The 16,457-nt window shown below is 38.3% G+C and overlaps 1 protein-coding gene across 1 annotated transcript in view; it reads left to right on the forward strand.

Moving 5' to 3' along the window:
* The window catches only part of INTS8 (integrator complex subunit 8), a 29,799-nt gene that overhangs the window by 5,049 nt on the left and 8,293 nt on the right, over positions 1–16,457 (forward strand). Inside the window, exons 2-17 of the mRNA XM_010006508.1 lie at positions 17–191; positions 2,036–2,176; positions 2,593–2,664; positions 3,773–3,824; positions 4,815–4,997; positions 5,506–5,613; positions 6,311–6,463; positions 6,947–7,047; positions 8,264–8,405; positions 9,537–9,607; positions 9,746–9,921; positions 11,928–12,061; positions 12,641–12,751; positions 13,471–13,672; positions 14,244–14,365; positions 15,360–15,544. Coding sequence (XP_010004810.1) covers positions 17–191; positions 2,036–2,176; positions 2,593–2,664; positions 3,773–3,824; positions 4,815–4,997; positions 5,506–5,613; positions 6,311–6,463; positions 6,947–7,047; positions 8,264–8,405; positions 9,537–9,607; positions 9,746–9,921; positions 11,928–12,061; positions 12,641–12,751; positions 13,471–13,672; positions 14,244–14,365; positions 15,360–15,544 — 2,128 coding nt within the window. The remainder of the gene's footprint in view (positions 1–16; positions 192–2,035; positions 2,177–2,592; positions 2,665–3,772; positions 3,825–4,814; positions 4,998–5,505; positions 5,614–6,310; positions 6,464–6,946; positions 7,048–8,263; positions 8,406–9,536; positions 9,608–9,745; positions 9,922–11,927; positions 12,062–12,640; positions 12,752–13,470; positions 13,673–14,243; positions 14,366–15,359; positions 15,545–16,457) is intronic.

Here is a 16,457-nt window from a genome sequence, read left to right on the forward strand (position 1 = left end):
TCTGTGTTCTTTGCAGATCCACCACCTGTACAGCTGATTGTCCAGTTCCTGGAACAAGCTTCGAAACCGTCAGTGAACGAACAGAACCAAGTCCAGCCACCACCTGATAACAAAAGAAACCGCATTTTAAAACTTCTTGCTCTTAAAGTTGCTGCTCATCTGAAGTGGGATTTGGATGTGTTAGAGAAAAGGTATAGTCTGTGCATATTTGTGCTGAAATTACTGAACTGAAGTGGCTTGAGATCTTTATTTTAACAAATGGAAATGAGTCTTACTCCCTTTTCTGACAGCATCTTTCTGCTGTCTTGGGTGGTACAACTGAAATCACCTGTGATTTAGAAAAGGGTTTTGGTAAAGGCAATGTGTGTGAGCACATCAACGCTGTTTAGGATTTAGAGTGGTGGGACAGTGACTCTTAAGCATGAAGATGTGCACATCTAAACTGCATAAAGATGATTGTAGGTTAGCTTTGTCACTGAAGAAAACATAAGTTAAGTTTCGCTGTTCTGACATGTTTGAAGTTGGAGGTCTTGCTCCAGTTTTGTTGATGTAAAGCACTCCATGTATCTGTGAACTGGATCCACTGAACTGAATGGTTGAAACAGACAAACTCTACCTTTGCACTGTGCATTTGAACTTTTTCAGTCCAAATAATTTTGGCTGCTCAGTGATCTGATGAGGCACATTAGGGAGCTGCACTTTAGCAGTGTGAAATTTTAGAGGGGCAACACTTGCTGCAGTTGTAAAGTGCATAGAGTCATAAAATCATTTAGGTTGGAAAAGACCCTTGAGATCATTGAGTCCAATAAAGTGCAGGTATAATCCTGATTTAAAAATCAACACTACTGTATGGTACTATTGGGCTGATTCTGTGGCTTGATAGGATCATTTTGTCCATCTGTAGTGGTTTTTATGAGAACCAATCTGATGTAATTTCATCTATTTAGCATGTCTATATAGCGGTTAGAGTTCTTCTGTGAGCTTATGAAGCCTAAGATTGTTCTAGAGACACGTGCTTTTGGTTTTTAGCTCATTATACCCAAAGCTTCAGTCATGATGGTTCAGAAGGAATAAAATAATAGGTTGAGCATTAGCATTTTCTAAACCTTCTGCTGTTATAAATAGTGTAATTATATTCTGCTTTTGCCAATGAAAACAAGATTGCTGGACCTCACATAGTAAAATTAGCATTTGTTAGTTTAAAATGATAGCTTGATAACAGGCCTGGTGTCTGTTAAACAAGAATTCTGACTTTGATTGTTAGAAATACAGTTTCGCTGGTTGTTTTCAATGCTGGTTGCAAAGAATACAAATTTTTCATGAGATCAGAGGCACTTTGGCAGTAGCTGATAATTTCAAGTTTCAAATAATGCCTAAATTAGTGTTTCAGTTGTGTTAAATTATACCTCAAAAACTTGGAGTGAAGCAGTCCAGCCTGCATGCCTTCTCATTTTATGAGGGAAGCTTCTGTCCCAGCTAATGTGTATTTTATGTAATACACCTTAGAGTGCTCTACAGAGTTCTGTTCCCATTCCTAGTCTTCACGTCACTGTTTGCTGGTGGATGCTGCAGAAAGGGAGATAAGCAATAACAGCACAGGGAAATGTTCCCTTTATATACATGAAATTCTGTTTGCGATGGAAGTGTGATGGTTTACCTTCTGCAAGTATGATCTGGGAATACTTTGAAAATAACTTATTGGTTCGGACCTGCATTTATAGGTGGCTGGGTTGTTCTGGGGACGTGTCTGTGTGGGCTAATTCAGTGGTGCATAGGAAGAGCTCACCTTTCAGGGGAGCCTTCCACTTCAACTTACTTTATGCTTCTGATAGTGGCCACTGATCTACATACCTGCTCTAGAATGCCATCTGATACAGAGTATTTAATTATGCTTAATAAATTTACTACCCTTACTTCCGTGGGATGTTGTTAAGTAATGATTCAGTACTAAGTAGTAGTGTGTATTATTTAAGAATTACAGAAGTAGGATTACTCAGTGAGGTATCTGGTTTTCTTTTGTTTTTATTTTTAATAGCTTGTCTGTGCCGGTGTTGAACATGCTACTGAATGAACTTCTGTGTATCAGCAAAGTTCCCCCAGGAACCAAACATGTGGATGTAGACCTGTCCAGCTTACCCCCAACCACTGCAATGGCAATACTACTCTACAACAGATGGTAAACTAGTTCAAGGCAATAATCTTAAAATCATCATAGAACAAAACAATGTTTTATTCTGTCTATATACTTATATGCAGAAGTATCACAGAATTGCTAGTTTGATATTCTGTAGGTAAGCTGTAGTGAGGAGCTGAGTCTGAAAAGCTGTTCGACAGCTGGTTTTGTTCCCTAAAAAAATAGTCAATGTAGTGGTTTGAACTGTCACCCTATAAAGATAAAAATCTTGGTGTCTTCTAGCTTTATGTGGCCACAAGAGCATTTCTTAAATATTAGATTTTCTCTTGAGTAGAGGATGTATCCTAATGGTATAATGTATCTGAAATGATAATTTGGTATTTTTAAGAGGTGTGTAATCAGCTTGCTAAATTTCTGAGGCTAATACCATTCTTTGCTTAATTTTCTCCCCTGTATAGGGCTATAAGGACCATCGTTCAAAGCAGCTTTCCTGTAAAGCAAATGAAACCTGGTCCACCTCAGTTAAATGTGTAAGTTACAGAGATAATTAATTTGGATTTTGTATGTAATTTTAATTTTGCTAATAACATGCAGTTGCTTACAATGGCTAGCTGTAGCATGGAAACTTGTATTTATTGCAAGTATTATCTTATTTTCTCATCAGACATGCTTGCTACGTATATTTATCTGTCATTCCACTCTTTTAATATGTTGCTGTCTCTGTATCTTCACCGAGGCATGAGAAATCATGGGAGATAGGGGAATGGCAGTTTGCCTAGGCAGAATACTTGTTGTCTTGGTTAAACAGGATACATTTCTTGCATCCTTTTTTAACTTATAGTAGCTTGCTTAATACAGTTACTTCATTATATCAATTTGCTGCATTATGTATGGTAACTTGGGAAATAATAAAGTCTTTTCATTTGCTTCATTAGGCACAAATTAATTTAAAGTCTGAATTAATTTTGCGTTCTAGAAGTTGTGTGACTCTAGTTACAACCGTATTTGGAATTGACTTCTATGTTACTAATTTCTCTGATGAGGTTCTAAGTATCTCGGTGGTACTTCCCAAGTATTTTATGTCAATTTTATACTCTAGTATTAGGCCATACTTGTTAGAGAGTGTCTGTTAATTGTGTTGATTAAAAGTACTCCTCCTCCTCATTTTACTATGGATCTTTAATAGATATGTCCTATATGTATCTGAGTCTGATCAGGAATTAAAAAATTCTGTATGGGGAAATAATTTTTAAAGCGTTTTAATTTTTTATGAACACACTTCTGCCCCAACACATGTTTGAGAAGATTTAAATAGTGATGCTTCAAGAGACTTGAGGCTGTGGAAGCTGCTTTCTTCATTATAGTTTTGCTACTATTAACTATCTGACTTCAAAAGGAAAAAGCGAAGAAAACTTTTAAAGTTCCATTTTATTGAATTATATTTACACAAAAAACCTGTATTTTTCATTACATAATTCTGTATTGCAGATACAGTTAGCTAAGAAGAGTCAGTGGTCCTGCACAATGATGTTTAAAATCGAAATTTACTTTGAATTCATTGTAGTCTAGAACATGAAGTAAAACAACATGAAGGTTTGTTTTAGAATTGAGATCTTGACCTTTCTCTGTATTTTCTAGGATGAACCAGATGCAGCAAGAAAAGGAACTAACTGAAAATATTTTGAAAGTGGTGAGACTTTTTTCTCTTCTTATTTTTGCTTGAATTTACATGTAAATATGAATGGTCAGGAAAGAAACAGTTGCACCAGTTTTGTTGGATTCATTATATTTATATTGTGTTTGCCACTTCTGGTGTCTGCTGCAGTTCCAGTGTGTGCTTTTTGGACAGTGCTGTCTCTGCACTGCATATAGTAGGGACTTTGTTTTGCATGATTGAAGTGTTCTTTTGTCAGTCCATCCTTGGAGCCCTGTGAAGCCTCTACAAAGTTAGTGTGTGATTAGTAATTAAGACCATACCATGCTTGAGCTGCAAAATCATATGGCAGGAAAATTCAACACTTAAAGCTTTTTTTAAAAGGATTTAGTAACTGTTTTCTGTATGTAGCTTTCAACAGAATGCTGGTTGTTCCTAAAGCGTTTCCCTTTGAGAGGCATGAGAAACAGGAATAGCAAACCCTCCACTTCCATAGGTAGCCTAGCTCATCTTCCTACTCTTGTACTACTTGGAATCAGTTACAGAGTTTATATTATACATTTTCTACAGTTTTTTACTTCATATTTGTTTTCAAATACATGAGCATGAATGATGTTTTACTGTTTTACCCATTCATCAGAATTTTTGAAAAAAATCTGTTCACATAGAAGCTGGTTTTGTTTCAGCTGAGGAACAGCTGAAAAGTTGCTGACAGGCTGACTGTTGTGTAACTTAATGCTCCAAAAAGACAAAATGGTATAGGTGAAACAAGAAAAACATTTTGTTTCAAGTGGAGGTAAAGATCTGGTCCTGCTTCTCTGAATAACTGAAACTGAATTAGAGGTCACAGATTTCTTTATTGTACAGGAAATACGGGAACAGATTCTACATAGCTGTGAGACAGGTGTATAAAGATTCTTTAAACTATTCTTTTACTGTACTTCTACATTTCTAGTGTTAATTTGAACTCGGATCTAAACTGAAAGCGAAGAGGTTAATTTTTTCAATGTGTTTGAACTATTACAGTTGAAAGAGCAGGCTGCTGATTCCATCCTCGTCCTAGAAGGAGCACTTAAATTAAACAAAGATCTTTATGTCCACACTATAAGAACTCTGGATTTATTAGCCATGGAGCCTGGTATGGTAAATGGAGAAACGGAGAGCTCTACAGCTGGACTGAAAATCAGTGCAGAGGAGATACAGTGCCAGGTAGCATACGTTTTGTACTAAAGCTTTCAGTTTATATCTGTTTCTTTAGATGAAGTTTTAAGTAATAATTCTGAGTTAAATTGCAGTATTTTTCTGTTAATATTCCTGTGTTCTCTTTTTAATGCAATGGGATACTACTGACTTCATTTTTACATTAGTAGAACTTTTTTCAACACTGTAAGTAAATGTTGCTTCCCCCAAAACCCTCATTTCCCCCCCACGCACCCTGGACTAAACTATTATATGGCAAGGACAGCTTATTATTTTGTTCTTAACAATTACAGGGAAGTCAGTTTGTAATTTTGTACTGCCTGTGCAGAATTACTCATACTGAGATGGCAGTTAAAGAGGAAACAATTGAAGTATGTGAGGAAAGGTGTGCGGTGTATGTACATTAGATAAAAATAGGAATAGTATGTGTAAGGTTTGCACTGAAATACTTCATCTTGACTTTAAATGTTATACACATTTCCAAGATAATGTGTTTTTATATCAATGCTATTTGCAGGTTTGCTATGATTTGGGTGCAATTTATTTTCAACAAGGATCTACAAATGCAGCTGTTCATGAAAACGCTAAAGAAAAGTTTTCCAAAACAAAGGAGTTGATTGCAAAGGTAATGAGTCTTCTATTAGCATATATGTTCAGCTCTTCTAAAAGTTAGTTGATTATTGCTTGCTTCTTTAGCAATTTAATAACTGTTAATGGTACATACAGTCTTTGAAGGAACTTTGTGGGATCTTAACACCATTTTTTTTCATGTTGTGCCTTGTTTAAAATGATAGTAATTGAACAAGTATATTGCTGCTTTGTTCTACATTTTGTGGTGAATATTCTCTTACTCAAATGGTGTTGATGAACAAAGAATAACATCTCCACTGCAAGGATTGACTTGACTGGTGCATTTGGCGTCCATTGTGGTTTTATGATTTTGGTGATTTCTTGAGGAAGGTAAACATACAGCACTTCCCATTTTTGTTTTTATTGTTTTTATTTTACTTTCCCTGGGAAATCAGATTTCCTATTTTTAAAAGGTCAGAACATAGACAATTTTAATTTACAACTAAGATATGCTTTGGTTTTTATTTTGCTTCATATTTAAATTCCTCAAACTGTAAAACTAAGATTTTTATCTAAAAAGACAAATCATAGTCTATGCTTTAAAGAGCAAATTAGAAGTATGCTATTGAAAAATGAGCGTGTACACACACATTCTTTTGTTATTGTGCTGTTACCTGGGGAAATTGTGAATGTTTCTGAGTCACACTTAATAATATTTTGTCCACTAAGATTTGATTAACTTTTCTTTTCAGATTGGTTCATCTTCACTCCATTTTACCATTGATGAGGAGCGGTTAGCTGGGTACTGTCAAGCTTGTGGAGTCCTTACCTCATCTGATGATACATCTCAACAGGCAACTCCTTATATTCAAATCCATGGCTGTATGAAATCTGGCAACTATCAGGTAAATAATTCACATATAGTTGAGAGGTTTTAATCATTCCATGTGGATTATTCCACCTAATAAGGATTTTAATAAATGTAAGTGTTCCAGTTAAGCATTAACACAGTGTTTTAGAATAAATGCATATAGGAGTATAACATAATCTGATATATATTAGATTTAAATATCTTGGATTTTATACAATATAAATAATTCCTACTACCCGATACCTGGAATTTTCAGGTAGAATTTAATTATTTGGCTTTTGAGGTGTGTTGTTGCTGAGATGTGAAGTTTATTTTGGTTTCTTTTCTCTTTGACCCTCTGATGCTGGAGAATGTCTTTATTGTTTGGTCCTTTTCTGGTTGTTTAACGAATTTTAGTCTTACGTACAGGTGCAAGCTGCCTGTGTTATTTGAATAATTTTTACCAGATAAAAAAAAAAAGCTTTATTTGTGTTTTTGCGTTATCCATTGACTATTCCAACTGTGTTTGTGTTTGTAGGACTTAGTGAAGATATTCCTTGAAGATAATCTAACCCTCAGTTTACCTGTTCAGTTCAGGCAATCAGTGCTGAGAGAGCTCTTCCAGAAAGCTCAACAAGGGTGAGATGTTACTTACCTGTTCGATGATGAAGAAAAGTAAATTTCAGTACTTTTTAATGCAAAGTATACAAAGTCTTCAAACAAAAAAATTACTTACATCAAAGAAACTTGATTAGTGAGAGTCTAAACTACATCTTCCAACCAAGGAATTGTGTTGCAGTTTGTCTTGCTGTGGCCATATATGGAAAAAATAAGATTATTTTAAAATGTATGTGTTAAGTGGTGAAAGTAATAATTTATTGTGTGTGTGTATATAATTTTATAATTCAGTTAACACCTCTTTAGAGGTCTTCTAAAATTTGAAGTCAAATCTGGTCAGGCCAACCATAGTAAGCAGTAATGTGTACTTCCTTGGGAACACTGGCAGTGTAGTTATCTGTGGTAGGAGCCTTGTGCACCACTGAACTAGCCCCAGGGTGGAAGGGCTAGTATAGTATATTTATCATAAGAAAAACATGACAATAAGCAGAGAGAATTTAGATGTTAAAAGGGCAGCTTGTGGATGGCTCCCAACTGAGAAATGCTGAGCACATGGCCACATCTAGAATTCAGTGGTCACAGCCTCTTGGTGACAACCTTTTATGTAAGAGTTTAGTAGTTACTGAATTCAGCTTTTCAGAGAGAAGTAAAGTATCTCTTAGAAGAGGATCTTAAAGGCTGTAGGTTAGCACTGGTGTAGGGGTGGTTTCATTTGTGATATGGCTGGTAACAGAGCATCTTCAATCATGAGTACTAGACAGTGAAAGATGGAAAAGCATGACTTTGCAATGAAGTTAAAGCACACAAAGATTAAGAGAAGAAAGCCATAGGTTCTGGTTATTGGTTTTGATTTTTGTCCAACGATTGTGTCTTCTGAGATGTATAGATATTTCTGAAGTGTTTCAGACTGCCTGCTACACTCAGGGCTTGCCAAGAAGCAGTGCACCTTTGTGCCAGTTGCAGTGCTCTAGTTGGAGTTTGGGTGGTGCTCAGGCTGAAGCACTAATGAAAAATGCATGTGAAACAGCTGTGGGCAGGGAGGGAATTTTCTTTTTTTAAAAAAGTGAGGTCCTGGGTAAACTCCAGTAGAAGCCAAGTGAAGCTTTTCAAAGTGCAGTCTTGAAAAGAGGCCTGTGCTGCAAACTTGTCTTGGAATCTGGCATCTGGAGTTGTGCTATGACACCAACTCTGTGTTTATCAGAGCAGTTCTGTGATCTTTGGTTTTGTGTTCATGCAGGAATGATGCTCTGGATGAAGTTTGTTTCAAAGTCTGTGTGTGCAACACAGTCTGCAATATATTGCAGGGTCGAATAGTTGATGTTCTGTTTTGCCAACTGTTCCTGAAACCCAGCAAAGAGAAAATAGACTTCCTCCTTGAGGTAAGAAGTTACCTGAAATTAGAAGGGGAAACACTATTTAGTGAGATAGCTCTTTCCTAATAGAATCATATTAATGTTGCAAGTAATGTTCAAATTTCTGAAGCAGAGAAAAGTACTTTGTAAGATAACTTCTGAAACTTTTTTCAACTTCTTTGCAGTTAGTACAGTTGTACTCTGTAATCCATCTTGCATCTGTTTGTCTGTTGAGGAGGAACCAATGTTGACCTGTTGCTTCAGCTGAGGTTTGAAATTGCTGCAATTCCTGACATCATTAAATTATGTAGAGATTTTTCAGGAACAAATTCTACAAGATAACTAGAAATTAAAAAGCATTTGTTGAAGAGGACCACTTTCCCATACCAGCTTTGTTGCAAAAGTTAGCATGTCATTAAATGATCCTGAATTATGTGTGAGAATTAAACTGTAGTCCTCAGTGAAGCTTTTTAGGAAGGTATTCCTGCTCAAACTAAACTTATTTCTTTGTTGCTTTGTTGTTATTTTCATATCATCTTTGTGAAATTTGAGACTTGTCTTTTACTAATTCAAACATGTGGCAAAAATTGACTGACAGTACTTTGCTTCAGAGGAAGCAAAAGCTGTGCATCAGCTGCTCATATTAGGACTTTAACATGTTTCTCCAAAACAATATTTTTGCAAGCTGATAATTAAGTTTAGCTATCTAGTTATCTTTCAACTACTGCTTTTAAATTTTTTGTAAACTTAGTCCTAGTGAATCTTATGGGTTTGCACTTAGAAATGTTGCTTCATTTTTAAACTCATGTAAAAGGACTTTCATATATACTTAATGATCAGGTGAGGCTGACTGATACTGTAGCACTCGGTGTCTGCACACCTGAATATCAGAGGAATAGGAAAGATGATGTGAATGGTGCCTCAGGGAAGATCACAGTTGGTTGAAAAGGCCTGTCTTGTGCACAGATTTTTGAAAGAAACTCAAGTTTGTCTGTGTTGGCTACAGTGTTTATCACATAACTTTGTTGCTTCATTTGGAGAGAGAGTTACTGCATGATACTAATTGTGGGTCAGATTACTGGGCAGTAACACTGACTGTAACTATGTGTTTTAAGAGTTCTAAGAGGCTGCTTAACTATTTACTGTTTGCTTTCCCAGGTTTGTTCAAGATCAATAAACTTGGAAAATGCTTCTGAAGCATTGAAGAGAAGAATGGCAGCATTTCTCAAGTATGTACCCTTATTAAGATAAAATGAATTTACACTTTGTAAGCAATGTAATACAGCACAATCAATGTTTTGAGAATTTAGAACTGGAAAAATAAGCACTTTCTTCCTGCTCAAGGATTACCTTTTTTATTTGTTTAGAAACTTGTGTTTGGGTTTGGAAGATCTTCAGTTTGTCTTCATGATTTCATCTCATGAGCTGTTCATAAAACTGCTGAAAGATGATGAACGGAAGCTGCTCATTGATCAAATGCGGAAGAGATCCCCTCGAATCAACCTGTGCACAAAACCTGTGACTTCTTTTTATGATATCCCAGGTAATTCTCCCAGCGTTTCCATGAACATGTGCAAACAGCTACCTGTTTCCATGCTTAAGGCTACTATGTGCAGGTCTGTTCTCAGAAAAAGTTTAGAGAATGTTTTCAGAGAGAATACTTTACAGTTTTAGAATCAATCATAGAATCATTAAGGTTGGAAGGGACCTTTAAAGATCATCAAGTTCCAACCCCCCTGCCATGAGCAAGGAACCCCACCACTAGATCAGGTTGCACAAAACCTCATCCAGCCTGGCCTTAAAAACCTCCAGGGATGGGGCATCAGCAACTTCCCTGGGCAACCCATTCCAGTTCCTCACCACCCTTACAGAGAAGAATTTCTTCCTAATATCTAACCTAAATCTCCCCTCTCTCAGTTTAAAACCATTACCCCTTATCCTATCACTATCTGCTTGCATGAAAAACCCCTCCCCAGCTTTCCTCTAAGCCCCCTTCAAGTACTGGAAGGCCACTGTAAGGTCTCCCTGGAGCCTTCTCTTCTCTAGGCTGAACAGCCCCAACTCTCTCAGCCTGTCTTCATAGCAGAAGTGCTCCAGGCCTTTGATCATCTTGGTGGCCATTCTCTGGACCCTCTCCAACAGGTCTATATCTTTCTTGTGCTGAGGGCACCAGCACTGTACACAGTATCCCAGGTGGGGTCTCACCAGAGCAGAGGGGCAGAATCCCCTCCCTGGCCCTGCTGGTCACACTTCTTTTGATGCAGCCCAGGATGCAGTTGCTCTCTGGGTTCCAGTCCTCACTGGCTGCTCATGTTGATCTTCTCATCACCTACCACCCCCAAGTCCTTCTGCTCAGGACTGCTCTCCAGCCATTCTCCCCCCAGCCTGTATTTGTGCCTGGGGTTGTGCTGACCCAGGTGCAGGACCTTGCACTTGGCCTTGTTGAACTTCATGAGGTTGGACTGGCCCACCTCTGCAGCCTGTCAAGGTCCCTCTGGATGGCATCCCTTCCCTCTAGGGTGTCAACCACACCACACAGCTTGGTGTCATCAGCAAACATGCTGAGGACACACTCAGTCCCACTGTCCGTGTCTCCAACAAAGATGTTAAACTGCACTGGTCCCAGTACTGACCCCTGAGGGGCACCACTTGTCTCCTGCCTCCATTTGGACATTGAGCCACTGACCACAACTCTCTGGGTGCAGCCACCCAGCCAATCTCTTGTCCACCGAGTGGTCCATCTGTCAAATCCATGCCTTGTCAGTTTGGAGACCAGGATGTCATATGGGACAGTGTCAAATGCCTTTGGTTGGTGAATGTCCTACTTGTGCAAGAATGTGGCTGTTATTTGCTTGTATCTCAACTGAGTGCAATAGATAGGCTCAAACAAATGTGTCCTAACTGACCAAGTGGAAGAGGTGATGTGGCAGTTGGTTTGAACCAAATCTGTCTGTGGCAGCTGTTCCCAGTAAGGGTCCTGTGCCCCTGTACTTAAACCAGCACTAATGTTTGTGTGACTGTGTGATGAGCTGGACCAGGAGTGCCATCTAGATGAAGTTTTAAACCTACCGAAGTGAACCTACTGAGATCTTTTTGTCCAGATCATTTTCCAGATACAGTTGGCTGGCTGTGCTGCAGCTGTCAAAGCTGTCGTAAGAGGTGCCACATGGTGATAGAAACTGGAAGGAACTCACCTTTTCAGCTGTCATGCAGACTTGTGTTTACTTAAGCCAGATGTGAAAATGCTTATTTTCATGTAAGACAGCATAGGAACACATTTTTTGGTGCAGGTCTTGAATCTACTGCTTACTGCTAAGCAAGGATAAGGGAGTAGTCAGAGCTGCTACGTGTGAGAAAAGGGCAAGCAGTCTTCTAGGTCTGGGAAGCTAGCACAAGGTATTTGTGGAAGGGCACAAAAGGATATATGTGACCTACAAAAGCACATATGTATCTGCTCTTCTTACTGTGTTATGTTTAAAATGTTACATACTAAACAAAGGTGTCTACCTTAAGAAGGAATGTGGGAAGACCTGATGGCTTTTCTTTTAGCTTCAGCAAGTGTCAATATTGGCCAGCTTGAACATCAGCTCATATTGTCAGTAGATCCTTGGAGGATTCGACAGATCTTAATTGAGTTGCATGGTATGACTTCAGAACGCCAATTTTGGACAGTTTCAAATAAGGTAATTTATATCATGTGGTCCTCAGAGAGTGTAATTCAAAGATTGCAGAGAACAGTAAACATTTTGTCATCCTCAGGGTGATTTCCCTCCCCCCACACATAGTGGTGGTGGTTTAATAAGAATGATGATACACATTAAACTGACATTCTCTATTAAAAGTATTGAAACAAATGGTAAAACCTTTGTTTTAAAGAATTACTGACTGTATCATAAGCTTTTCTTGTGATAAAACTAATGTATTTAGCTTTTGTTACCAGTGTTCTAGCCAGTTAGCAGTAGGATTAGAGTTTTTAGTTCCTGTCATTAAAAGCTGGAAGCAGGAGACAGGAAGAGATCTTTTTTTTTCCCCCCCCCTCCCAATTATTGCATATTTGGAGTCTAAGCAAACAAAGTACTCAACAATTTTTATTGTATTTCTACATGAGCAATAGATTACTTTTGATTAGATGTAAAAATGAGGGAATTGATACTTAAGTGTCGATCATTTTCAGTATTTCAGTTTTGGTTTTAATGGTTTAAGCAGTGATGTGAATTCTAAAACCTGTTTCTGTGCAAATGTCCTGTGCATTTCTCTCCCAGTGGGAAGTACCAAATGTTTACGGCAATGTTATTTTAGGAATCAAAGACAATCTGACTAGGGATTTGGTCTACATCCTTATGGCGAAGGGATTACACTGCTGTGCAATTAAGGTGAGCAGGTTATCTGAAGCTACAGGTGAGTTAGTTTGGGCAACTGGATTTCAACAGCACTGAAAATACGCAAAGCCCTTTTTCAGAAAAATAACTGAAAAACTGGGCAGTGAGGGCGATGTAGTAACAAGCTCTATGTTGTATAATGGCTAAATATTTCTGTCTCAAGCTCCATCAGTAGAGAAAGGACACTGGCTTTCCTGTGACTTGGGCCTGGAGGAAACTTTATCCATACGAAGTTTTGATTACGATGTACTCAATCACATTTTATCTAAACCTGGTGATGGTTTGGCTTATTGATATGAAGTGCTGTTCTTTTGACTGTTTTACATAAAGAATTTATTGGAATGCTGTTTTAGTTGCCTTGAAATTAACAATGCTGTAGTTTGCTAAACTACAAGGTTAAAACAGAACTGTACTTAGTATGCCAGTTGTTACTTCTGAACAAAAACACACCAGATTTCTTGTTTTGTTTGAAAAATCTGGAACTGTTGGAACTATTAAGCTTAATAGCAAGTTGAAAGGAGTCAAACATGTAAATGTTACTTGTGAGATACTTGAGCAATGCTAACGATAATGATGCTGAGACTGATGCCTCTATAGGCATGCCTCTGTGGACACCTTTCTCAGCCAGGATAGAGCTGAACAGTGCTTTAACTCTTAGTGGTTTCCCTTATGAATCCATTAGAATCCATTAATGCATATCCTCTTAATTGCAGGATTTTGTCCATGCAAAACAGCTTTTTGCTGCTTGCTTGGAGCTTGTGACAGAGTTCTCTCCAAAACTCCGTCAAGTCATGCTGAATGAAATGCTGCTTTTGGACATTTACACTCATGAAGCTGGAGCTGGTGTTTCTGGAGAACGTCCTCCTTCTGATCTTATAAGCAGAGTCCGAGGATATTTGGAAATGAGAGTACCTGGTAAGTACATTGCTGTCTTTCCTGGGACACAGTAAAGGACAAAGCCTGGGAGAAAGGAAGACAAAAACAAACCCCAACTTTTTATGGTAGATATATTATTTAGGTGTGTAATTGGAAAAACAATGCTGAAGTTTGACACTGATTTCAATGAGTGTTTAGCAGTTTTATTAGTTTTTAGAAGCTGGAAATGAGAACAGCAACATCATGATGTTTGTACATTGCTGGACACTGACACCTTGGTTAATCCCGTTTAAAGGACTGGAACAGGATCAGTGTCTGCCTTTTTACCTGAAAAGTTCTGCTGATCGTTAAAGCAGTCTGCATGGTTTTATACTGAGGGGGTAGCACTGTACTGTTGTGGTTGGAGGAAGCTCTTGTTGCTGCTTATTTTTAGAGGTGCAGTCTCTTGTATGGTTAAGCATCTTGTTTTACTGTGATAGAAGTTATGGAACAGAAAGGGCTAATTGGAGGGAATGGGTTTAGCTTATTCTCATATAATGCCATGTATTCTCAAAAAAACCGCACCAAAAACCTTAAAAGAAGGTTAAGCAGAGAAACTCTTTTCTTCCAGATATTCCTCTTCGACAAGTGATAGCTGAAGAATGTGTTGCCTTCCTGTTAAACTGGCGTGAGAATGAGTATTTGACCATGCAGGTTCCGTTACCTCTGGTTCAAACTAATCCTTATGTGAAGGTAATGAGACTTCAATCCCAAAGCCTTGTAGGGCTGCAATTGACTTTTTCCTGTTGAAGTCTTCTGTACTTGTAAAAGCAGGTACCCTTCTGTCTCAGGAGTGTTGGGTTTGGTAGCTATAATGAATTAAGTCTGTCTCAGAAGACAGCCAGGCGTAGCAACAAGTGTTTGACAGCTGGTGAAAGACATGGAAGCTATGCTGCAAGAACAGATGAAACAAACTGCATCTTAGCCCTTGCTGGCTGCCAGCTGAGTTTGGTTCCATAAGCATCAGGCATGTGTGGCTATGATCCATAAACTGATTGAAACCCTGCAGCACTTCCATAATAAACTATCCTTTTTAGCTGGAATTCGGCTTAGGTTCATGTGGGAGTTACGAGAAGTTTGCAGAGCTCAGGCTTTGTGACTGCTTGTTTTGCTGTTCCTAAGGCACTTGTTTTCCAAATGCATTGGTTCCATTTTTTAATCTAAAACCACTGTTGAGTTTCTGGAGATGTTCAAGTTCTACCTTTTTTGCAGCTTTACTTTCAAAATGGTTTTACAGCATCATGTCTACTTCAGAGTTAGGTGCTGAAGCTGAATGCAGATCATATTACAGGACAGATTAATTTTTCGTCTGCTTTGCTTGCATGTTGTATTTCCTAATTTCTATTTTGATGTTCAGCTTTTTCTGTATAGCACAGAGGTAGTTCTATGAGGTTAGTCTTTGTAAAACTGTATTTCATGCTTTTTAGGTTTTGTGTAATATACTTAAGTAGAGTGTAACCTTGTTTTCTGGAGCTCATAGTAATGAAATATACCTTAAGGAAATTAATAAAGGGAAAAATCCTCTGTTGTTTAATTCCTGTCTTCCAGGTTCCTTCCAGTTTAGTCATGTTGCTTTGTAGTTTGTAACTTAAAATCACTTTCTTATCCATTTTAAATACCAACAATTCCTTTGCTGTAGTCAATACTCAGTCAAAACTGTGTTTGTTTGGTTTTTTGCATTGCATAGCTGGGACAGTTGCTGGCTGCTACATGCAAAGAACTTCCAGGTCCCAAAGAAAGCAGACGAACAGCTAAAGACCTTTGGGAAGTTGTTGTACAGATCTGCAGTGTATCCAACCAGCACAAACGGGGCAATGATGGCAGAGTGAGTTTGATAAAGCACAGGGAGTCTACACTAGGCATTATGTACAGGTGTGTTTTCTAAAATTATTTTAAAAGATTGTTTGAATTGGATGTTTGACCCCAAGTTTCATTCAGTAATTGTCTGGATTCCACTCTGAGTAGTGGCAGCAGCTAAAGGTATCTACCAAGTGAACAGTCTGTACTGGTGTCTCTGGGTATTAGGATGATGTGTTGACTTTCCTTTCCAGAGAGAGAAAAGGAGTGTGTGGGATTCAGGTCAGTACGCAGACACCAAAGCAGATAGGCCTGTGCTCCCATTGTAATCAGTGTAGGTCTTCCAGCAAAATCACTGGCTTCCGGAGAGCAGTTCAGCTGACTGGCTGGAGGTGTCTGCTTTACACTGAACAGAGCTGCTTTGCAGATTGCTGGCTGACACTTAACTGCTTCTATAACTGTATTAAACACCTAGCTCACAGCATAGGTGTCTGTGCTTAGCTTTAGGCTTCTGAGTAACATATTCTGAAGATGTTATTCCATCTTGAAATGAAATTCTGGTTCAGCTGAGCATCTGCAGAGAAGGTAAAGAAGGCACCACTGTTAACTAGAGTAATTTTACTGTCAAGTTACCTAACCTCTGCTAACATTAACTGACTGATAGATTGATTCAGGACTCTCTGATTTATCCACTCATTAAATGTTTTCGGTCTCTTCTTAGCTCCAAGTCGATTATAAGCTGCCTGTTTTGGTAACTTCTGGAATGTATTATTATATTGAACAGATTCCCTTGTTAAAAATGTGGAAAAGGTGCACCTGTCAATATTGACTGCTTCTTTGCCTTTCTTGAGCTAATCAGGTTAACATGTGCCTGAAGACCAGCTGCTTTTGTTTATGCTGCTGTGGGATGGGTGGAAGAGGGTATGTGCTTGCTGTAGGTTTCAGCTGTGTTCTTGGGCGAGGAAAGCCAGCAGTACAGGTGTACTCT

This window comes from Chaetura pelagica, unplaced genomic scaffold (assembly GCF_000747805.2).
Source record: "Chaetura pelagica isolate M959 unplaced genomic scaffold, ChaPel_1.0 scaffold76, whole genome shotgun sequence".
NCBI lineage: Eukaryota > Metazoa > Chordata > Aves > Apodiformes > Apodidae > Chaetura > Chaetura pelagica.